Below are 24,359 nucleotides of genomic sequence, written 5' to 3' on the forward strand. Positions count from 1 at the left end.
ATGTCATTACTAGCACGGAATGCAAGAAGGTGCATAGATCATTGCATAGACTGAGGAGGATTTTATTTCTGCTCTTGCGGGCTTTCCCATCAAAGACTATCTTGGCTCATGTTCAGAATTACTAATGCTAGTCTAACATCCATCATACTCCTGATAAAGCTTTAATGCCGCTGGCACCAGTATATATTGCACTGGGGACTAGAGAGGTGATCAAGCTTCACTAAATTGCCTCCAATGACATTGATATGTTTTGCTCTAAAGCAGCTTTGTCAAGCTCCAATCTCATTTCTACGATAAGGGCTAGCAATTCAGACTCAAACAGGCGTGGGGCTCTGATTTAAACATATATTCAACAAATTATAGAAGTCCTTTTCAAAGTACAGTACCGGTATTCGATTTTCTTTCTTTACAGATTTGACCAAAAACAGTGCTTAAATAAAGCAAGAGAAGTGATTAAGTGCTTTTATCAGAACCAGCATGGCTGATAGTGGCGATACTACTTTCCATAATAAAAGGCTTTATACCAGATTTTGTTTTTAAATTCAGGAAAGTTTTATTAAATTTTATTTTTCAGAATAACAGCACATACAGATTCATATAGCATCATATTAAGAATACATAATACAGAATAGAAAGTGTGAAAAAACAACACAATGCCTTATCAGTGACTTGTAGTGGTGTATTCAGCTCATTAATACTGCTGGAGGCCCGAAGCTTGCAGGCAACAGCATGGAAAAAATAGACTCTAGACTGGAGTGAACTGTTCTCCCCCCCCCCCCCCACCTTAGTATGCCACTATAGTAGTAGTGGTCACTTCAGGTCCCACAGCACCCACAGAGCTGGCGCCTATGGTTCTTGTTACTTTCAGTGGGTGATGATAAACAACTAGCTCAGGGAGTTATTAAATATTTGTGGAATGGGAAAAGATCTAGACGCTTTCCAAAACATTATTTTGCCTAAATATAAGGGTGGTTTAGGGCTATTAAATATTACGAGCAGTGTGGCATTGGAAGAAATCTTACAAACCTGGTTACAGCAAGAGGCTCCCACATTGGCTCAGTGGAGGTCACAAATGATATACTTAAGGCCAGATTCTGTAAATGGTGCCCAAATGGGCAGGTGCCTTGGAAAAAGACATCTAGTGACACCTATCTCTATCTCCCCCCCCCCCCCAACATGCCCATTTAGGCGTCAGCCACCGCTAATCACCATGTAATAGGCACCTACCTTTTATAGAAATGAGTAGATGCCTTTTGGCCAATCAATTTTTTCCCAATTATGAGCTTGTTAAAGCTTGTTTAGGCATTAAGGTGGGAGGTATCTGGGGCAGTGGTGCCTGCTACCCCTTCCTTTTCTGTCCCCCCCTGCATTCTAGCCCCTTCCCATCTCCTGTACTTCTTTAACTTTGCTGGTGCGAGCAGTATCTCCAACCTGCTCTCTGTCTGATGTCAATTCCTGGCCTTGCAACCAGGAAGCAACTTCAAATTCAAATCCTGGGCTCGGCTCCGAAATCCAATCGCTACTGCTGCACTACAACCCATTAAATATCAGGTGCAGCAGTAGCGATTTGGTTCCCTTCTTTGAGCAAAAAGAACTGACCAATGAAGAGCCTGTATATTAGGGGGCGGAGTCAATGCGGCAACGTGCAAGTCGGGTAGAGAGTTGGAGGAGACAGACCACATGGCGGAGACAAACATGGCGGCTAGAAAAAATCTGACACCCGGTCCCGAACCAAAGACACACGGTGAAGACAAGGTAAATAGCGGTACATAGAAGGGGGGACATTTGCCTGCGGGGACAAATCTTTTCACCGTTTTTGCGGGCGGTGAAAACTTTTGTCCCCGTGTCTGCGGCGATTTGGCTATGGAGTCTCCATAGCCCGCAGCCAAACCGCAGCCACACCGCGGCTCCCTGCGGGGATCGCTCCCCGTGTCATGCTTAGGTGCCATTAGACACAATTCTATAAATGGTGCCTAGAAGTTAATAGACAATCACGCCAAATGGCATCCAGGAGTGAGACGCCATTTATAGCTTATTCTCAACACTTAATACGCAGTTGAGGCACATTACCACTCTCCGGCATTTTGCTTATAACTCCCCAGTAATTTTCTTCTCTTTAGTCTCCAGACATAATCTGTGGACAATTTATCTTCTTTCAGCATTTCCATCAAGTTCTAATATGTATGGGCAGAAATCAAACATGAATGGGCGGAAATCATACGCGCCTAGCGCTTTACCCCTACCTTCTTTAATTCACTCCTTCCCTTTCTCCACTCTTTTGTTTTTATTGTAACCAACTCATTCTTCTCCTTTCCCTATGTCTCCAGTTTTGATAATTTTGTCTGTTTGTCTACCCCCCCGTTTTAAATTTTTTTTAAATATTATTTTATATTGTAAACTGCTGAGATTTTAACCTCGGTTTTTTATTTGCGTATATTAAATAAACCACCTCTTTTACTAATATAATGGACATGTTAGCGTTTAGCGCGCTACAATGGCTAGCACGCCTTTAGTAAAAGGACCCCAAATTGAACTTGAACTAGAATCGGGGCTTAAATACGCAAGTCGTTCCTATCGTTTCAATGAACACTTTTACTAATACAAATGATTTCTAATCTTTCTTTACAACCTTCTTTTGTGTTTTAGTCTCAACAAAAATGCATCGTGATCTTTGCCCTGGTTTGCTGCTTTGCAGTTTTGGTTGCCTTGATTTTTTCAGCGGTGGATATTGTGGGAGAGGATGAGGATGGGCTCACAGAGGACAACTGTCAGAAGAAGTGTCGGTAAGAGGTAACAAACAAAAATTCTCTTTTGGGGAGGGAGATAGGACACAGAGGTGAAGTATAAATCGCACATATGAACAAGTGTTCTATTTGCTATAGGTTTTGCTACTCTGCAGGTGTACTTTAGTGGTTAGAGAAGCAGATTTTGTACTAGTGAAGCCAGGATTCAAATCTTCCTTTTTCCCATTGACATTCCTTGAAGGAGCCTGTATAAATGGCAGTATTCTTCTAGTCATTTATTCACATTTTGGATTTCTTGACTAAGGGCTCCTTTTACAAAGGTGCGTTAGGGCTTTAACGCGTGGAATAGCGCGCACTAGACCTTAACGCCAGCATTGAGCTGGCGTTAGTTCTAGAAGCCTAGTGCGGGTTTAGCGCACGCTGAAATCCTGCGTGCGCTAAAAACGCTAGCATACCTTAGTAAAAGGAGCCCTAACAGAAGATATTATGCAAAAGAAGCTAATTTAAATTCAGATTTTGGGTTGGCAGATTGAAGGGTTCCACAGGGCTCACCAATTTCGCCCTTACTTTTTAACTTGTATATGAGCCCTTTGGGAGAATGGCTGACTAGTTTAGGAATATTTGTCTAAGATATGGATGATATTTTTATTTTTGAGTCAAAGTTTAGAAAATTTTGAGGAGGCTGTTAGATTTATTTAGAATACAATATCATTAGTTGATAATTTAACATCTATTAATTTTTTAAGATTAACTAAACAGACCAATTTGGTTTGTATTGGCAATCCAGAAGTTTTTATGGGTAAAATAATAGTATTGTCTACTGGTGAGATACTTATAATTGAGGAGAAATCTAGGGTTTGGGGTGTTATACTGGGCTGTGGTTTGACTTTTGAGAACTAAGGGCTCCTTTTACTAAGGTGCGCTAGCATTTTTAGCGCACGCTAACCCCGCGCTACACGGAAAATACTAACGCAAGCTCTATGGAGGCATTAGCGTGTAGCGCACGGGGCAATGTAGCGCGCGTTAAAACCGCTAGTGCACCTTAGTAAAAGAAGCCCTAAGTTAATGAATTCAGTAAGAAGGTGTTTTTTTTTTTTTTTAATTACGTTAACTACTTTATATACTCAAAGCAAAACCCATCTGAATATAAACTGAGGTAACCTTTTTCCCCCCCCAAAAAAGGGGGGGAGGGAAAGGTTGATTCGAACATAAACTGAACTCAAGTCACTCTTGCAAGGTTACTGTGGGCGTGAGTTCAATCCTAGCCTGCTCCTTGTGACTCTGGACAAGTCACTTAGGCCCAAATTCTGTAACCAGCGCCTAAAGTTAGGCACCTGTTTTGGAGGTGCCCAACTAGATAGGCGCCTCTCTAAATTGAACAACAAGCTCAATTAAGCTTTTTAATCAGCACTGATTAAAACATAGGCGCCTATCAAGAAAACCGTGATTCTGTAACAAGGCGCCTCTAAAAATTTAGTTTTTAATGACGCTTTCAATCAGTGCTGATTAAGCCTATTACAAAAAGCACCTAAACTAAACTAAACCTTGGGTTTATATACCGCATCATCTCCACAATCGTAGAGCTCGGCACGGTTTACAGGAGTTGAGAGAGAAAGGAACTCCATGAAGGTTAAAGGGTATAGAGAAAGGGTGATTGGGGGGCTTACGATGCCAAAGATGGGGTAAGTATTACATTTTTGAAAACAGCCAGGTTTTCAGATGTTTGCGGAAGAGTTGGAGAGAGCTCAGGGTCCGGAGGGGGGAGGTAAGGTTGTTCCACCTAGGCCCGGATTCTATAACCGGTGATCTCTAGAACTGTTAATCACTAAGTCTGTACTTTGTTTATTCAACTCAATCTGTAGCATCTTTAATCATTGTAAACCGCATAGAACTTCACAGACCTGCGGTATATAAAAATTATTATTATTATTATATTTTGGAGAGAGTGTCTACCACTTTGAAGTAAACAACTACACCAAGGCACCTACCATTGCCTACATGGCAAGTAGGCATGGTTAGGAGCAGATTCAGGGCAGAGATTAGGCATGGATTGACTTAGGCGTTGGTAGGCGCCTATCTTAGGCACATTCATTTAGGCCACGAAAACCCCTGGCCTAAGAATTTAACACCTACTGGCATCTAAGAATGCTTAGACACCGCAAGATGCAATTCTATAAATGGCGCTTAGCAGTTGATTGGCAACAGTGCCAAATGGGGCCTAGACATTAGATGTTGTTTATAGAATCAGGGTTTTAATGAATTTTGAATATATGGATCTGACCTACTATAGCGTTTTGATATGCTAAAAATACTGACATATGCAAGAAGATTTTGTTGAGTAGATTAAAGGGGCCCAGAAAATACTAATGCAAGCATTTCCCTGCATGCAAATTAAAATATGGCACACGCAAGCGAAGATTTATTGAACTAAATACCAAGGGGATACTCAGCCTTGCTTCCAACTGAATGTTATTTGATACCTACCTTAGACTGCTGATAACTTATTAATGTGGACATGACACTTACAGAGGGGAAATAAACAAAATGAGATGCTGAACTAAATCTGCTCTTCAGAAGGAGAAGAGAACTGGAAATAGAGAGCCAGAAAAATTTAAGGTCATGATAAGTGCATTTTTTTTCTAGCAAAAAAGGTGCCAGTACTCAAATACTAGGCCATTCTTCAGGAGTGGGGTGATCAATGAGGGACACGACCCACAGTAGTCATACCCCTGCAACTAGGGTTACCAGATGGCCAGATTTACCTGGACTAGGTTTTGAAAAGCTTCCTCTTCAGATCGCGTCAGGAGGGGGGCATCTGCACATGTGTGGATACCCTCCCGACTGAAGAGAACAGGCTGAGGGGTGGGGCTGGGGGTGAGGGTGGGGGTGGGGTGGGGGGTGGGCATAACAAGGTGGAACTGGGTGGAACTGGGGGGTGGGTCTATGGGTCCGAATTTTACACAAGTAAAATCTGGTAACCCTACCTGCAACCAGCCTTAGAATCCATGAAAAGGCATCACTGAGTCTGTAGAACCTGAGCTCTTTTATTAAGACTTGGGGACCATGGAACATTTTTTATCAGGCAATGAAAAAGGTGCCATTACTCAGTACCTCACCAGACATTCTCAAAAATTAAAAGTTACATTCCCTTCTCTTAGGGGTAAGAACAGAACTTTCAGGAGACTCAAGTCATTTTTTCACTTTCAAACTAAGAGCTCTGGAATGATTTACCGCTTGCATTAAGAAGTTTAGACCCCTTCGTTTTATTCCGGAAAGCCCTGAAACCTTTCTTGTTTGCTAAACATTTTGGAAACTAACCATTCTAGTTTGCATTTCCTTTTTTTATGTTTATGTATTATGTTTTCGTTAGTGTTAACTGAGACCCGGTCTATAAAACTAAGTTTTAGTTTAGTTTAGTTTTAGATGAAGTTTGTGTGGGGGTGGAGCTGGGGGGGGGGTAAAAGGGCAGGGCATGGGGCAGAGTGGGACAGGATGGAGTGGGGCCACGTGTCCTCCTTTTTCACAGATGAAATTTGGTAACCCTATTTTTTCTGTCCTGAGCCTGGCTACAGACAGAGGCAGAGTAGCCAAATCAAGAAACAAAAAGACAACGAGGCACCATTGGACCCTGGGTTTGCATTGCATTAAAGATCACTGTCTTATTGTATTCTATAAGTTACACACGACACACCCAGACTATCCATATGAACGCCCACCTGCCTGAAGATGTATGTACTCACAGAATCAGATCAAGAAAAACAGGAGATGATTACTTTGGAAAGTGAAAAACACTCTTTTAATACATGAAAAATGGGTCTGCGAGCTGGCATAGCGATTCTTACAGGAAAAGCTTGGCCTCATATCTACAAGAATCGCTACGCCGGCTCGCAGTGCCATTGTTCACATTTTAAAAGAGTGATTTATGACATTCTTATGAAGATAGTAGGTATTACATCATTCTACTAATAGACTCCTGAGGCAAGCCCATTTGGGGCGAAACACGATCGTGTTGAGTCACGATATATCAATAAAAGACATTGAACACCGTTTAAGCCTTTTAATTCTTTATTTCTTTTTTCTAAACTAAACTAAATCTTGGGTTTATATACCGCATCATCTCCGCAGATGGAGCTCGACACGGTTTACATGGTTAGGGAAGGAACGGAACTCCAGTGGAATTATATAAGTAAGAGAGAAGAGAGGTTAGGTGTGAGAGTGCCAGGAAAGGGACGGGGTTACGTTTTGGAGAAGAGCCAGGTCTTCAGAAGCTTACGGAATGGTAGAAGGGGGCTCAAATTGCGGAGAGGGGAAGGGAGACTGTTCCAGAGCTGAGTGATTCTGAAAGGGAGGGAAGAGCCAAGTTTACCAACAAGGGAGATGCCTTTTAAGGAGGGGTAGGATAGTTTTAATTTTTGCGTGGATCTAGTGGAGGTTGGATTTGAGGAATTCCAGGATAGAGGGATAAAAGGAGGAAGGATACCATGGAGGATCTTGAAGGTTAGGCAGGCACATTTAAAGTGGACCCTGGAAATAACGGGCAACCAGTGGAGTTTGGATAGGAGCGGTGAGACATGGTCAAATTTACTTTTTGAGAAGATAAGTTTGGCCGCGGTGTTCTGGATTAGTTGGAGTCTGTGAAGGCTTTTCTTTGTTAAGCTTAGGTAAATGGAATTGCAATAATCCAATCTGGAGAGGATAATGGATTGTACGAGGACGGCGAAGTGTTTTTGGTGGAAGCAGGACCTCACTTTCCTCAGCATGTGAAGGCTGCAAAAGCATTTTTTTATCAAGGAGTTGAGGTGGTCATTGAAGGATAATGATGAATCTATGGTGATGCCCAGAACTTTGCTAGAGAACTCTAACTGTAGAGAGGAGCCTGTGGGCAGTGGGATGGAAGTGGGTAATTGATCAAGTTTAGGGCCGAGCCATAGTAGTTTGGTTTTGGACTCGTTCAATTTCATTTGTACAGTGTGAGCCCAGGATTGAAGGTTGGTTATGCAAGAAGAAATGTTAGCTGCGAGATTGGTGAGGTTCGCGTCGGTCTCGATGAGGACCAGGATATCGTCGGCGTAAGTGTAGAGTGTTTCTAGGGGGGACAGGTGGAGAAGATTCAGGGAGGACATATAAATGTTGAAGAGGATGGGAGATAGGGAGGAGCCTTGTGGGACTCCACAAGTCGGTTTCCATGGGGAGGAAGAGGAACCATGTTTGGGGAGGAAGAGGAACCATGTTTGGTGACGGTGTAAGAGCGAGAACGTAAGAAGTTCGAGAACCAGTCAAGGACTGTAGAACTAATGCCTATCTCGGAGAGTAGGAAGATTAGAATGTCATGATGGACAACGTCAAAGGCAGCAGAGAGGTCAAATTGAAGGAGAACGGCAAATTTTTTGTGAGAATGAAATTGTTGGATCTTCGAGATTAGGGAGGCCAGGAGGGTTTCGGTACTGAAGTTGGGTCTGAAGCCGTATTGATAGGGTAGGAGGACAGAGAATCTTTCCAGGTAGGCTGAGAGTTGGGAGGAGATGATGGACTCTAGCAATTTGGTTAGGAGCGGAATGTTTGCTATTGGGCGATAATTGGATGGGGAGGAGGGGTCTAGGTCAGCTTTCTTCAGTAGGGGGGTCAGTGCAACGCATCCCATTTCAGGGGAGAAGAGGCCCGATAATAGGGCAGAATTTAATAGGGCAGAATTTATGAGTATAGTGAGAGAAGAGATGGCCTGTGCGGGTATTTTCTCAAATAGATAGGATGGGAATGGATCCAAGGTGCAGTTACAGGATTTCAGTTTCAGGCAGAGTTTGAGGACCTGCGAATCGGATACTTGCTCAAAGGTAGTCCAGGATCTATTGACTGGGACGGGGGTGGGGACCTTTGTAGAAGGATCGGGGAAGGCGGGCACCAGAGGATTGTAGGAGACTACGGGAGGGAAGGAGCTTCTCAAGGCGGTGACCTTTTCATTGAAGAAGTTTGCTAGTAGGTCCACTGATGGGGAGGAGGGAAGTATAGAAGGGTTGGTGTTGGGAGTTAAGGAGCGCCAGATATTGAACAGCATACTATTCTGGTTTTTTGATCTGGAGATCTTGTCACCATAGAAGTTTTTCCTAGCTCTTTTGAGTGTATTGTTGTAGAGTTTAATGTTGACTCTCCAGGTTTGTTTATCTGCGGGGGATTTAGATTTTTTCCAGATGCGTTCCAGGGATCGACATTTTTGTTTTAACACCCTGTGTTGTGGGAGGTACCAGGGGGCCTTACGGGAGTAGGAGATGGTTTTGGTGGAAAGCGGGGCGAGAGAATGGTAGGTGGATTCTGAGAGGGTGGTCCAATTGTGCCAGTTGGTTGCAGAATCTGATGGCTTAGGCTTGGATGAGAGATTGTCAAGAAATTTGGACCAGAACTGATTAGGGAGGCCAGGAGGGTTTCGGTACTGAAGTTGGGTCTGAAGCCGTATTGATAGGGTAGGAGGACAGAGAATCTTTCCAGGTAGGCTGAGAGTTGGGAGGAGACGATGGACTCTAGCAATTTGGTTAGGAGCGGAATGTTTGCTATTGGGCGATAATTGGATCACTTGAAATTTTCTTGCGGAAAGTAATGGACTTAGAGGACTGAGGAGAGGTTCCGAGGTGAGACATGAAGATGGGGAGACAGAAGGTTCCTAGGAAGTGGTCGGACCAGGGAACGTGGTCCCAACGGATGTCATCGGTTGAAGTTTTGTAATCCATGAGATCGAGGAAGCTGATGAGGTCTAGTGTGTGGCCTTTTTCATGGGTTGGAGAGGAGGCAGGGGGGGAGAAGCCGAGAGAGATGAGGAAATTATTGAAATCGGTTGCATCTTTGCTGGAGGTGTCATCAAGGTGGAGATTGATATCTCCGATGATCAGTAGTCTTTGGAACTTAAGGAATGCGTTAGATATGGTCTCGTAAACAAGTTCGGAGGAATTGCTCCAGGGGGTGGGTGGGCGATAAAGTAATAAGATACCTAGTGGGTGTAGATGGAGCTCATCATTGATTGAGGCTAGCATATATTCTAGTGAGTGGTGGCTGCCTTTTTCGAGAAGTTCAACATTAAAGAAAGATTTGTGGAGGAGTGCCAGTCCGCAGCAAATTTGCAACTTATCCCTGAAAACAGGCGAGATCCTGGAAGATTGGAAGATAGCCAACGTTACGCCCATCTTTAAAAAGGGATCAAGAGGTGACCCGGGAAACTACAGGCCGGTGAGCCTGACTTCGGTTCCGGGGAAAATGGCAGAAGCACTGATAAAAGAAAACATCGATCAACATTTTGAAAAAAATGAACTTCTGATAACCAGCCAGCATGGTTTCTGCAAGGGAAGATCGTGCCTAACGAACTTATTGCACTTCTTCGAAGGGATCAACAAACGGATGGACAAAGGAGACCCCATAGACATCATATATCTAGATTTCCAAAAAGCCTTTGACAAGGTGCCCCATGAACGTCTACTCCGGAAACTGAAGAACCATGGGGTGGAAGGAGACGTACATAGATGGATCAGAAACTGGTTGGAGGGTAGAAAACAAAGGGTAGGAGTGAAGGGTCACTACTCCGACTGGAGGAGGGTCACGAGTGGTGTCCCGCAGGGCTCGGTGCTCGGGCCGCTGCTATTTAATATCTTCATAAATGATCTAGAAACAGGAACGAAGTGCGAGATAATAAAATTTGCGGACGACACCAAACTATTTAATGGAGCTCGGACTACAGAGGACTGCGAAAAGTTGCAAAGGGACTTGAACAAATTAGAAGAATGGGCGGCGAAATGGCAGATGAAGTTCAACATTGAAAAATGTAAAGTATTACATGTGGGGAGCAGAAACTCGAGGTACAACTATACAATGGGAGGGATGTTATTGAATAAGAGTACCCAGGAAAGGGACTTGGGGGTAATGGTGGATATGACAATGAAGCCGTCGGCACAGTGTGCAGCGGCCGCTAAGAGAGCGAATAGAATGCTTGGTATAATCAAAAAGGGTATTACAGCCAGAACGAAAGAAGTTATCCTGCCGTTGTATCGGGCGATGGTGCGCCCGCATTTGGAGTACTGCGTCCAATATTGGTCGCCGTATCTTAAGAAGGATATGGCGTTAGTCGAGAGGGTTCAAAGGAGAGCAACACGTCTGATAATAGGTATGGAAAACCTGTCATATTCTGAGAGATTGGAGAAGCTGGGTCTCTTTTCCCTGGAGAAGAGGAGACTTAGAGGGGATATGATAGAGACTTACAAGATCATGAAGGACATAGAGAGAGTAGAGAGGGACAGATTCTTCGAACTTTCGAAAAATAAGAGAACAAGAGGGCATTCGGAAAAGTTGAAAGGGGACAGATTCAAAACAAATGCTAGGAAGTTCTTCTTTACCCAACGTGTGGTGGACACCTGGAATGCGCTTCCAGAGGACGTTATAAGGCAGAGTACGGTACTGGGGTTCAAGAAAGGATTGGATAAATTCCTACTGGAAATGGGGATAGAGGGGTATAGATAGAAGATTACTGCACAGGTCCTGGACCTGTTGGGCCGCCGCGTGAGCGGACTGCTGGGCACGATGGACCTCGGGTCTGACCCAGCAGAGGCATTTCTTATGTTCTTATGTTCTTATGTTCTCCTTTTCGGTTTAATCTAGGAGAAAAGAGGCCTTGGAAGCCCTGGGAGCAAATCTCGTTTTGTGTATAATAATCATCTTTTTTGATCCAGGACTCTGTGATACAGAAGAATCCAGGATCAAAATCTGTGAGGAGGTCTTTCATAATTTGGGTCTTGTTGCATACGGATCTGGCGTTGCAGTAAAGTATCGGGACTGGGGTTAGAGAGTCAGGGGCAAGGTTGGGAAGGTTGGCGGGGGGCACAGGCTTTAAATAGGCGAGGTTGGCTTTGCGGGGTTTATGTTTGTGAGAGTGACTTCTAGTGCGCAACAGCGTGGGGATTTTGAGGCTGGGGCAGGTATTAGTGACATTTGGGGAGTCTGGTAGATTGGGGGAAGGGGGTTTCAAGCAGAGGGTGATCTTAAGAGAAGAGCAGAGAAGGAGAAATAGGAGCCAAAAGGGAGGCTTCATGTTTGAACTTGGGGAGCCTTTTAAGCTGGGAGGCAGGGCTTGTTTGGATCGTGTGTGAAACAATTTGCTAAGTGGGGAGAGTCTTTTTTTTTTTTTTTGGACAACACAGGAGGGAAAGAGTGATTAATCCCGAATCCCAGCAGTGAGAGCGGATTTACCTCTGAAACTATTTATCTTTTGGAACCTGAGCAATAGGGTATTCCATGCGGAATCGTATGCAGAGGGGGCTTAATCGGAGGGGTTTAGCAAGGGGGGGGCTGCACTGTCGGGAAGCCAGGACCGGGCGGGGACTTAAATGAGCTAGTGGGAGGAAGGGTGGACAGGGAGGGGGTTCAGGTACTGATCACGGAAGGAGTACAGTTTAGCATCTAACAGTTTCTAATAAAATACAGTACAGTTTAGCATGTAACAATTTCCAATAAAATACAGTGAAATACAATGAGGTCCAATGAAATACAACTTTGGTGGCTGAACGGTATAGCGCTAAGGCAGGAACAAAGGGAAGAATACAGTTCGGTATAGTGGCTAGCTATTACTGTGAAGGGGACGGGCAAGGATCCCAGTAATGGGTGCAATATAGGAACTGATGATTTGAGTCTAACAAAAATTCAGAGAGGGAGGGGGGAGGAGGAACTTAGAGCAATGAGGAGGGAGGGGGAGCAAGATGGTGGAAAGCTACCTCTTTCCTCTGTTTTTGTAAAGTCGCTGGGGGAGGAGAGACTATTCGGCGGACCTCGAGGGCTGAAGGATAAGGTCAGGCGCAGTGGCAGGCAGATCCGCCCGAACCGAACCTGTAAAGGCAGGAAGACTTTCGACGGTCACGCAATGGGTTGAAAGGGCGTCTCACGAAGGGTGTCTCACGCACGCCGAAACGGCTGCACGCCGTTCGGAGGCTTGTTTTGTAGATCCGAGTCTCCCGGTCTTCAAATTTTAGTCCCTTGTATTAAAGTCTTCTCCCTCATAGGGTTTTTGAGGTCTAAGATGACAAAATAATTTGTTTCCTATATAATACTTATACCCCCTTTTATCAAACTGTGATAGCAGTTTTTAATGCAGGGAGCCACGCTGAATGACCCGCGCTGCTCCCGACGCTCATAGGAACTCTACGAGCGTCGGGAGCAGCGCGGGTCATTCAGGACGCCCCCCTGCGCTAAAAACTGCTATCGCAGTTTGATAAAAGAGGGCCTTAGTTAATTCTGAGATTTTCAATTGTTTTCTTTTGTTTTTCCTGCTCAAGTTGTAATGCTTGTTTAATTTTTCAAATTATAAATGATTAAAAAAAAAAAGACATTGAACACCAGAGTCTTCCTTCGCTGTTTGTTTTTCATTGTACTCACAGAATAGCATGTAGTCAGATTACTGACATTTACACACATACATATTCACATATATTCTATTCTATATAACATTTATAGCCTGCTCTAATCTCCATTCAGTTTCTAGGAGAATGACAATATTTTAAAAAGATACATCTAGATGGATAACGTTATTTAAAAATAATACAAAGATCTCTGCAAATTTACAATAAACCAATTAAAATATTGTGTTATTAAAAATTTTCAAAAGATACAGAGCTCCTTTTACGAAGCTGCGTTAGCGGCTTTAGCGCACACACCTTTTTAGCGTGCACTAACCTCCGCACTAGCCGAAAAACTACTGCCTGCTCGAGGAGGCCAGCATGGCCAGCAAATGGCCAGCATGGCCAGCAAATTAGTATGCGCTATTACGCTAATGCGGCTTCGTAAAAGGAGCCCACAGTATAATATGAAGACACTTTCTTAATTCAGTAGAAAGATCATTTCAAAGCTGGTTCCTATATATTCAAAAGATTTACTCATCAAAGATTTCAAAGAATGCTGGAAACAAGAAGCAATCCTACTTACTGGAAAGGATAAATATCTTAATAAACCTTCAGGTCCCATATCATATAACATTTTATATTCTCTTCTCAGCCGTCAATCAATGCAATTGATTTCTTAGCTTTGAATATCAGAAGCACACCTGTGTTCTGAAGCAATTGCAAACTATATTTCAACTTCAGTGTAATATCACAGTACAATGAATTACAATAGTCTAACTGGGGGTAAAATAGTTGCCCTAACTATTGTTTGAAAGCTATTAGTAGAAAGGATAGAACGTATTGCACATACTGTATATACTCAAATATAAAGCTAGATTTTGGGCCGAAAATGGAGGTCTCTGTTTATATTCAAGTTTTCCCCCCTTTCACACCCATTGCAAGGCTCTCCCTGGGTCTACTTTAAGCCCTGCTGATCCAGGGCAAGAGTGATACTCCTGTGTTCCTGTCCCATACAGTCTTACTACTCAAAATGGCCAATGCAAGTTCCCACAGTGGTTGTACTGTGATGGTTCCTTGAAAATCTTGGTCCTGGTACTTATCCCAGTTACGGCCTTGGTGGAGGTGACTGAGCACAATAATAATAATTTTAAAAAAATTTTCAAAAAAAGTTTATTTAAAAGTACACTAGTAACAGGTAGTTGTTATTATAAAGTCTTGTCAGGACAATCTCCAGCTTATTTGATTGATTCATTTTCCTTTGCTACTCATAAACATTCACAGAAAGCTTATACTTTATCAGGCTCCAGTTCGGACAAAGAATTCAAACAACTATCTCTATGTCTTTCTCATATTTGGAATTTAGAAAATGTTTGAAAACTTACTTATTCTCTAGATTTTTGGGGTAATTAAATTCCATGATGATCGCTTGGTTGTAAGGTGATGTAATCTTTAGTAAACTGCATAGATCTGTAAGGTTATGCGGTCTAGAAATTGGTTTTTATGTTATGTTATATGGTACATATATCCTAATAGAATAGTGTCTAGTACACGCCTTGCTGCCAATTAATGCTGCTTTTATAAGCACAAAGCTCAGATGTGGGCAGGAGCACACAATTATAAAGCTGCGCTGATAGAATGTTGTAGTGCAGGGGTAGGCAATTCCGGTCCTCGAGAGCCGGAGCCAGGTCAGGTTTTCAGGATATCCACAATGAATATGTATGAGATGGATTTGCATGCACTGCCTCCTTGAGATGCAAATCTATCTCATGCATATTTATTGTGGATATCCTGAAAACCTGACCTGGCTCCAGCTCTCAAGGACTGGAATTGCCTACCCCTGTTGTAGTGGAATGCATGAAAGCCCAGAGGGAAGAGTACAAGACACCAGAAGTGGTGATTGGACGTCAAGCAAACAATGATATCCAAAAGGAGGTTAAGGAGAGATTTCCCTGTTCATAATCTTGGAGCTGTCACAGTGTCACACATGTAGCAAATTAAAATAAAAATGCTTTGTAAAGTAATTGAATTAAAGCTAATTCTGACCTTTGATTTAGAAGTTTTCTTATTAAGTCATGAGACTGTTTTTTGTCCTATAACCTTTTCGTAATAGGCTTTATGGAATCTTATTGGTCCTAGGCACTCTGCCTGTTTTGCCCAATGGATATACAGTGGTGCCTCGCATAACGAACGCCTCGCACAGCGAACGCTGCGCACAACGAACTTCATGTCTTGCTTCCTACAACGAACTTCGTTTCACACAACGAAGTCGCCCGAGCTGCATCCTTCCGCGCAGGCACTGCGCTTAACTGCCCTCTCTCCGCCTGGCTCCCTGTGCAGTGGCGGACCGTCGGCTCGCAGGGGCCTGGCGCCTACTGCTGATGCGTTGGGGGGGGGCGGAGCTACTCTCGCCGCTTCCCCGATGCTAGAAAAAAAAAAAAAAAATGAACAGTTAAGACCCAGTTTTTGCCGCTGAGACTCTGCCCTCTCTCACTGTAAAATTAGACTCTACTTAGTCTGTCTTTAAATTTAAAAAATGTGTGTTGTTTTAAAAAACAATTATGTTTTTAGATGTATCTAAATAAAAATAATAACAAAAAATTTATCTTTTTTTATGTCATCTTAGCATATTTTATGCTACAGAACGAATTATTTTTTTTAACATGTATTGTTATGGGAAAACGCGTTTCACATAACGAACTTTTCGCATAACAAACTTGCTCCTGGAACCAATTAAGTTCGTTGTGTGAGGCACCACTGTACTGTGTTCAATCCCGAGTATGGTAAATGAAGTATGAAAGAACATTTTTGGTTTTCTATGCTTGGTTTGCAGTGACATCATTTATCAAGTTCCCTCTTCTTTTTTTCTATAGGGAATAAATGAGGCTTATGCATATATTCATAAAGCTGAAATGCATTCTGCAACTGCAAGCCAAATCAGCCATAAATGCATCATTATGAGCTCATTAATGGCTATTCACCACTGTTTATCTGAAGCCAACTTTTTAATCTCCGAATAGTGTTTAAACTTGTCTGTTCAAATGAGTAGTTTGATGTTTCAGGGCCTAGGCAGTTAAACTAACAGCAAATAACAATTCTTTGCAATCCATTTGGTAATATTTTTACTTGAAAGTTAGAACATTACTTAGACGGGTTTTTAATCCTGTGTGTAAAGGCAATAACACAGGATTTCTGTCATCTAATCTAATTGAATCTTCAAATTTCTGAATCACTCTATGCCTAAATAGGTTCAAGGTGATTTGAAAATTAAAAAGCTCATATTGTGATGAGAAGAATTACAATTCTTAAGTACAGAATAGGTGGACTATAGTGAGGTTGTCAGATAAACACAATGGGTTTACGATCCAGTAACCAGCATCTTCTGGAAATTCCATCCCCGTGACACCTATTTTATTACACAACCAGAAAGAAGATTTTTTTCCATAACAGCGGCCATCGCATGTCATTTTATTTAATGAACCAGATATTGTGGAAAACCACGCTGGGAGCCTGTTTAGAGCATCTGGTTGCAAATACGATCAGTCGCTAAACCAGTCAAACTGTTAGATCATCGTTAGATGATCAGAGGTTTTAGTGTATCTAGCCCCTAGTCCTGTTACTTCACAGGGCTGGGCATGCAAGGAAACAGTCTTTTTATTCCATAAGCAAAAGTCTTGAGATGGGTCTGTAGCTGACAGGACCACCCAAGACATGGTCTATGGCTTGTGACTGCCATGCTCAAAACACAGTTTTACAAAAGTATTTCTCTAGTCAAATAATAATGACTGGATCCAGCCAGACTTCATAACCAGGCTCACAAGTATTCTACACAAAGTTGTTGGCTTACCTCAGTCAAGCAGAATGTCTAGCTATTGTAGTCAAGGATTTATGGGAGGACGCTGCTTCCTTCCACTCCCTGGGGCCCCTTAACCTAGCTCTGGCCCTGCCTCTTAAACTTCCTGACTCCACCACTCCCATGTCATTTCCCCCTAGGAAGAAGCTACATAAGTTAAGATGGCTCTGGCAACGTGAGGGAGTATCTATACACTCCCTCAAAGTAATTAAAAATGTAAAGTGAACACAGATCTTTTATGTGCTCATATACCTATGAACTAACATGCATAAAATCAGTTTGCATACACAAACATATTCTTGCATTCATGCAATATACAGTAACAAAATATATCATATACGAGCAAACTCCTTTTAAATCCATACTGAAGAATAGAGACGGGAATGGAGGCCAGTGGGTTGATAGCCTAAGTTGAATTGGGGCAGTAGATAAATCCATGCCATTCCCAACTAGGCTCAGATCTCTGATTTATTTTATATCTAGTTTGCAATGTGCAAATCTATAATCGTTTTAATGTCTTTGAATAGTTCAGGCCAAATTCTATGAACAACATCCCAATTGTAGGTAGCCAACTGTTGCCTAACCAGCCAATTGGGATGCACATTAAAAAAAAAAAAAACATCCAGAGGCAGGCTGCCTATATTGTAGGTGCCTCCGGGAGCCTAGTTAGGCGCATAGGCCTACCTAAGCTCGCTTAATTATAGGCCACTCCCAATGCATCCCAGACTGCACTGCAAGAGGGGCAAGTGCCTGGGCTAGTCAGGGTCTAAGGCTCCTCCTCGGTGCATCCCACGATACACCGGGAAGAGGCAGGCCCACCATTCGTACAAAGGTGGGCAAGCTGGCTGGAGAAAGGAAGGATGCTTCTGACTGGCCATCATTACAAGGTAGGTGTGCCTTTGCCAGGATGTAACCTTAGGCGGCCCTATGTGCCTCTCTAGACGCAACCACTGAGCTTATCACTGCAAGGGATCTCCCTGCCACGATAAGTTTAGTGGCCACGGCAACCCGTCCCTTCCCCCACTATGAAGACTACGAGCAGGAGGGATGCCCAATCCCTCCTACTGGAACCCTGCCCACCCCCCTGAACATCGTTGGCAGGAGGGATGCCCAGTCCCTTCTGCTGGACCCCCACCCCCCTGAACATTGCCAGCAGGAGGGATGCCTAGTTCCTCCTGCCAGGACCCCCCGAATATCGCCGGAATCCCCCCACCTCATTACGTCATCCCCCGCTGGACCCTCCCAGCCCATTCCCCTGGACTCCCCCCTCCTCCACCCCATGGAACCCATCAGTCCACCCCCCAGACACTCCCCAGCCCCCCCCCCGAAGCCTCCCTACCTTGTAATGATGGCCGGCCGGAAGCATCCTTCCTGCTTCCAGCCGGCTTGCCCACTTTCGCACAAATGGCGGATTTTCCCCTTCCCAGTGTATTGTGGGATGCACTGGGAAGGGGTCTTAAGCCCTGACTGGCCCAGGCACTTAAGGCCCCTGGGCCAACCGGAATCTTAGGCCCCTCTCGCAGTGCTTTCTGGGATGCATTGGGAGTGACCTAAGATTCCGATTGGCCAGATCCCTTAGGCCACTCCCATGGTGATGTTCAGTAGGGGTTCTGGCAGGAGGGACTGGGCATCCCTCCTGCTGGCGATGTTTGGGAGGGGTGGGGAGTTCTGGTAGGAGGGTATGGGCACCCCTCCTGCTGGTAGTCTTTGTGGTTGGGGGGACAGGTTTCCACTAATGTTATCGCAGCAGGGAGATCCCTTGCAACGATAAATTCAGTGGCAAACCGATTCTCTAACTGGCGCCTGTGACATGGACGCCAGTTAGAGAATCGTGGTATTAGGCGTGCTTAGGTATCTGTCCTTGAAGACAGATGCAATTCTATATAGAACGCCCGTGTGCGATTGTCAAAAGCCGCTTAGGCGGCTTCTGAGACTGGGTGTCCAATACAGAATCCGGCCCTTCTAATCTACACAAAAAATTGAACGTTTTCAAAACGCTGTATTTTTGAAATAAAATGATTGAATTGAAATGAACTGTAAACTGGGAATACGAAAGCTCACAAATTATCCAATTAAAGTTGAGGGTGGAAAAAATAGAAAAACTGAAATCCAATTCAGTTCTGACGGGAGGTGATTCACTCCTGCTTAGATCAACTTTGCATAAATTTGTAAGGCAGATTTGGAATGTTCCCAGAGCACGCTTCATTTTAATTGGCTCATTGTCAGTTGTTCAACTGGGAACATAAACTATGTTAACCGGAACAAAATGTGCATTTGTGCATATTGTGAATGTTGAGACCTTAATGGCCCAATGCATCGTAGAGTAAATAAGTATAGCTAATTCTCAGAATTATTCAGACAGAACTGGAAATCTTTAAGTATGGCTCACAAAATATGGCACGCTATATTTGAGCTGTACCACAGAGAATATAAATTATTTCCCTTAGCAGTCATCTTGCAGAAGTTCTTGTTGGAAAGAAGAAATAATAGATAGGAATGTTACAGCAACATGGCAAATTAGCACTCTGTTCCAAATTTGTTTGTCATAATTGCCTACACAGTGTGTGTAGTCATTATTTTAATGAGCGCGTTGACTAGTTAAAAATGAAATTCAGCACTGGCACAGTTTAGTTTACAGTGGCAGATGTCGTGATCCTGATGCTTCGAGCTGTTTTATTAGATTTCAAAAATGTTACATAGCATTTTCAAAGTCCCAGAATTGTCCAGGCCAATTAATAATACACCGGTCAATATTCAAAATGATTTACACTTCAGATCCTATAATGTACCAGGATAGGGTTGCAGAAATCCAGGACTGATTTTCCTTTTTGACTGTTCTCTAGCTGTTCTCTAGCTCCACCCATTAAGCTTCTCTTAAACTATTACAACTAGGCACTGAAATTTTCCCTGCTACTTTTGGAGAGGGAGGGGGGACCTGTAGAGGGGGCCCAGAAATATATATTTGCCTAGGGCCCAATATAGTGTAATCTAACCCTGCTCCCCAGGCAGCATGTCTTTCTCCCTGCCTTACTTATGCCCCACCATAAAGATCTAATATGCCCTTTCTGCTGCCCCCCCCCCCACACACATAGATCCAACATGCCCTCTCTGCCCCTCCCCCCACATCCATCCATTACTGATGTCTCTCACTGGCAAGTTCACTAAAGCAGTGTTCTTCAACCTTTTTACACCTATGGACCGGCAAAAATAAAAGAATTATTGTGTGGACCGGCATCGGTCCGCAAACCAGTGGTTGAAGAACACTGGGCTAAGTCGTGGGCCAGACCCTGCTCATCTCTACCCAATCTCCACCCCAGACCCTACCCCCATAGTCCTAATTGTAACACTATTTTTTCCATTCATATATACACACACAATATAATCTTATTAACAACGCATCGATCGCACCGCGGACCGGCAGTTGAAGAACACAGTTTTGGGCCTGATGCACATGCTGGCCCTGTGGACCGGCAGGAAATTTCTGTGGACCGGCACCGGTCCATGGACCGGTGGTTGAAGAACACTGCACTAAAGGAAAATGTATTTTCACAAATCCCTCACCCTTCCTATTCAAAGAGAATGTTTTATTGAGGAATCAGTATTTATTGGCCCACACACACACACACACACACACACTCTTGCTTTTTTACCCCCGCCCCCCTCTCCCCGAAAAAAAAAAGCAATCAGAATTTCCATCACCAATTCTTTTCATACTGTCTCAGCTAACCTTCCTCTCGAATAAACAGTTTAGCTGTCTCTAGGGCTCTCTCCTGCATATTTCCTGCAGGCATTCCCTCCTCTCAATGGACATGCTCACCTAGGGCTACCAGATTTTACATATGTAAAATCTGGGCCCATAGACCTGCCCCCAGGCCTGCCCAGTTCCACACATCTCCACCTCATTACGCCCATGCCACGCCCCAACCGGGATGGCATGCGCGGCTGCCCCTCCCGACATGATCTACTTTTCAAAACCTGGACAAAGTGCTGGGTTTTGAAAAGCCGTCTGGACACCCAGACATTCCCTTTTAAAAGGGGACATGTCTGGATAAATCCGGATATCTGGTAACCCTATACTCACCACAAACTTTCAACCAGCCCGAACATTTACAGATTTTAAACAATCACTACTGTCAGTTGTATCACTCCCCACTAATTACACATCTCTTTCAACCTGCTTCTCTTAAATTTGAACACTGTGCAAGCTCATATCAAAAGAAACACACTACAATAATGTATATGTTGTTTTGTAGTATGTGTCTTTTGATATACAGCTTCACATAACACTCTCCAACAGTATACAATTCTTCAATAATATAAATTATATTAAAAACTCCTTCAGACCTTCTTCAATAATATAAATTATATTAAAAACTCCTTCAGACCTAATGGAAATAAAATAAAAGGGCAACAAGAGAAAAATAAATGGAACCGACAACCAGATAATGCTGAACAAAGCTATCAAAGACATCAATAAGTAAACCCCAAACTTCAATAGAGCATAAACTAATTGGATGAAACATTCATTGGCATCGTACACCCTTCAGATAGGGATGTACAGTGTTTGAATGGAAATAATTTTCAGTTTCTGATTTATTTGAGTCATTTGTTTCCTTCATTCCCATTTAAGATAATGGATCGAACAATTTTGCACTGTAGTGTATTAATGGGGTTTTCCATTCATTTTTTAATCAAACGTGCTTAAAAACTTGTGGACAGATATCTTCCACAGAGTAAAAGAACACTGCAGTGCCTCAAGGGTGCCTTAAAGATGAACAATCAGCAAGAAAAGGAACAGAGCTTTAACTGTGGTGTGGTAACATGGACAAGGGTGGGCCCGAAACCTGGACAAGGCAGAGTCACACAGTGGGTTAAAGTATGCAGAAAATAATATTTTATTAAAAGTGCTAAGTATGGGAGAATTTTGTTAGCTCACAGGCAAGAGAGAAAATAACATAAACTAGTCCTTAGATATAAGGAAAGATTTTCTGTGGTTGTGCTCCTGCAGGGCTATGATATGCCTTTCTGGCCTCCAGTGAGCGTGGCCTACCTAACTGTCATAGCTGCAGTTACAATATACATTTGGGAGCTGCTGCTCCCTCTGAGGGCTCTAAAATTCATGGTAAAATCGGATGGACTGCTATCATAGAAATATAGAAACATGATAGCAGATAAAGGCCAAATGGCCCATCCAGTCTGCCCATCCGCAGTAACAATTATCTCTTCCTCTCTCTAAGAGATCCCACGTGCCTATCCCACACCTTCTTGAATTCAGACACAATTTCTGTCTCCACCACCTCTTCCGGGAGACCGTTCCACGCATCTACCACCTTTCTGTACCACCTTTGGATTACTCTTGAGCCTATCACCTCTTAACTTCATCCTATGCCCTCTCATTCCAGAGATTCCTTTCAAATGAAAGAGATTGCCTGTGCACAATTTAATTGAATAATGAGCCAATCAGCACCGATAATTGGGCAGCATCAGTCAAATATCAGCACTAATTGGCAATAATTAGAATATACGCATGCATCTTTTGAGGCATATTGTCACACGCTATGTCCTTGACCAAGCCACTAGGCGGCACTAGCGCTGACAGACTTTTCAGATCTAGGCAGGGTATCGCTTCAGGTAAATCTTTTATAGGGTTAGATTCACTAACCTTCTGATCCGTGGGCGATTGGAGGTAGGCCGACCGATTCACCAACCATCTTCATGCAAATGGGGGCGATCAGAGACAAGCCCCCATGCCCTCCTACCCCTTCTTGCCTCCGGTGCTATTCTAATCCTGTGCACGGATCATCTTGGGAACACTGGATGCCTTTGCTTCTGGCTTTTTATAGTGAGCCCTTGGTTTTAACCCACTTTAAACCCACATGTTAAAACCACAGGCTTGCACTGTGGGGAAGGGCAGGAGAGTCGGGGAGAATCGGGGCAGGAACATAAGAACATAAGAATTGCCGCTGCTGGGTCAGACCAGTAGTCCATCATACCCAGCAGTCCGCTAACGCGGTGGCCCTCTTGTTAAAGACCAGCCCCCTGACTGAGACTATCCCTATCAGCGTACGTCCTTGTTCAGCAGGAACTTGTCTAACTTTGTCTTGAATCCCTGGATGGTGTTTTCCCCTATGACAGCCTCCGGGAGAGCGTTCCAGTTTTCCACCACTCTCTGGGTGAAGAAGAACTTCCTTATGTTTGTACGGAATCTATCCCCTTTCAACTTTAGAGAGTGCCCTCTCGTTCTCCCCACCTTGGAGAGGATGAACAACCTGTCCTTATTTACTAAGTCTATCCCCTTCAGTTCCTTGAATGTTTCGATCATGTCCCTTCTCAATCTCCTCTGTTCGAGGGAGAATCAAGCATGAGAATCGGGGCAGAGCAGGGCGGCAAGAGAGCAGGTGAATCGCGGCAGAGAGTTGGGGGCAGAGAGCAGGAGATTCAGGGTAGAGCAGGGCAACAGGAGAATTGCGGCAGAGAGCAGATCGGGGCAGAAAGCAGGGCGGCAGGAGGCAGGTCAGTCAAAAAGGACCTGAGCGACTGGTCCTCAACAGTCACTTATTTTTGATCGGTGAGCCCAATCAGTGTCCCCCATTTTTTTTTTAGTCTATCACTGCCTGCCTGCCTACATTTGAATGCCGTTCCCCCTCATTTGCATGCATGGATCAGAGGATGATCGGGATAGAGGTTAGTGAATCGTGTCGGAGGAAAATCAGGTCACAAACTGATCGGTACATGATCGGTTTGTTTAGGGAATCTAGCCCATAGTATAATTGTCCCATAAATAGATACACCAGTGCAACTTCAGACTAAGACACTTTTATTCAGGTCTTTATTTGACCACAGTTCAGATTATTCCATAAATGAAGGTGAAGAAAAATCCTGGCACAAATACAGTACGCCTAAGGTTAGGACACCTACTGATGCCTAAGCCCATTTTAGGAGGGATAGGGGAAGAAGTACAATTTGCGATAGGAGAGAAGAACAATAAAAGTCAGTTTGGTAGGTAAGGAGTATGCTCTTTCGTTTTTGGGGGGTGGTCTGAAGATTACTTATCTTAAGTGTCCTTAAATAGGAAAGTTTTAAAATTTACTTTGAATTTGCCAATGTGTGTCTCTTCCCGAAGGTGTGGAGGAAGAGAGCTCCAGAGTGTAGGGGTGGTAACTGAAAAGATCCTCTGTCTGGTAGTATCATAGAAGAGATGGTGTAGAGCAATGGTCCCCAACCCTGTCCTGGAGGACCACCAGGCCAATCGGGTTTTCAGGATAGCCCTAATGAACATGCATGGAGCAGATTTGCATGCCTGTCACTTCCATTATATGCAAATCTCTCTCATGCATATTCATTAGAGCTAGCCTGAAAACCCAATTGGCCTGGTGGTCCTTCAGGGCAGGGTTGGGGACCACT

At 43.7% G+C, this 24,359-nt stretch overlaps 1 protein-coding gene across 3 annotated transcripts in view; it reads left to right on the forward strand.

Moving 5' to 3' along the window:
- Window positions 1-24,359, forward strand: part of PLD5 (phospholipase D family member 5) — a 441,162-nt gene that overhangs the window by 179,774 nt on the left and 237,029 nt on the right. For 2 of the 3 annotated variants that reach the window (XM_033939664.1, XM_033939665.1), the window contains exon 2: window positions 2,647-2,783. In XM_033939664.1, coding sequence (XP_033795555.1) covers window positions 2,647-2,783 — 137 coding nt within the window. Of the gene's footprint in view, window positions 1-2,646; window positions 2,791-24,359 lie in introns of those variants that run through there. The other variant, XM_033939666.1, reaches the window with a different exon arrangement.

The sequence above is a fragment of the Geotrypetes seraphini genome, chromosome 3 (assembly GCF_902459505.1).
Source record: "Geotrypetes seraphini chromosome 3, aGeoSer1.1, whole genome shotgun sequence".
Classification (NCBI taxonomy): domain Eukaryota; kingdom Metazoa; phylum Chordata; class Amphibia; order Gymnophiona; family Dermophiidae; genus Geotrypetes; species Geotrypetes seraphini.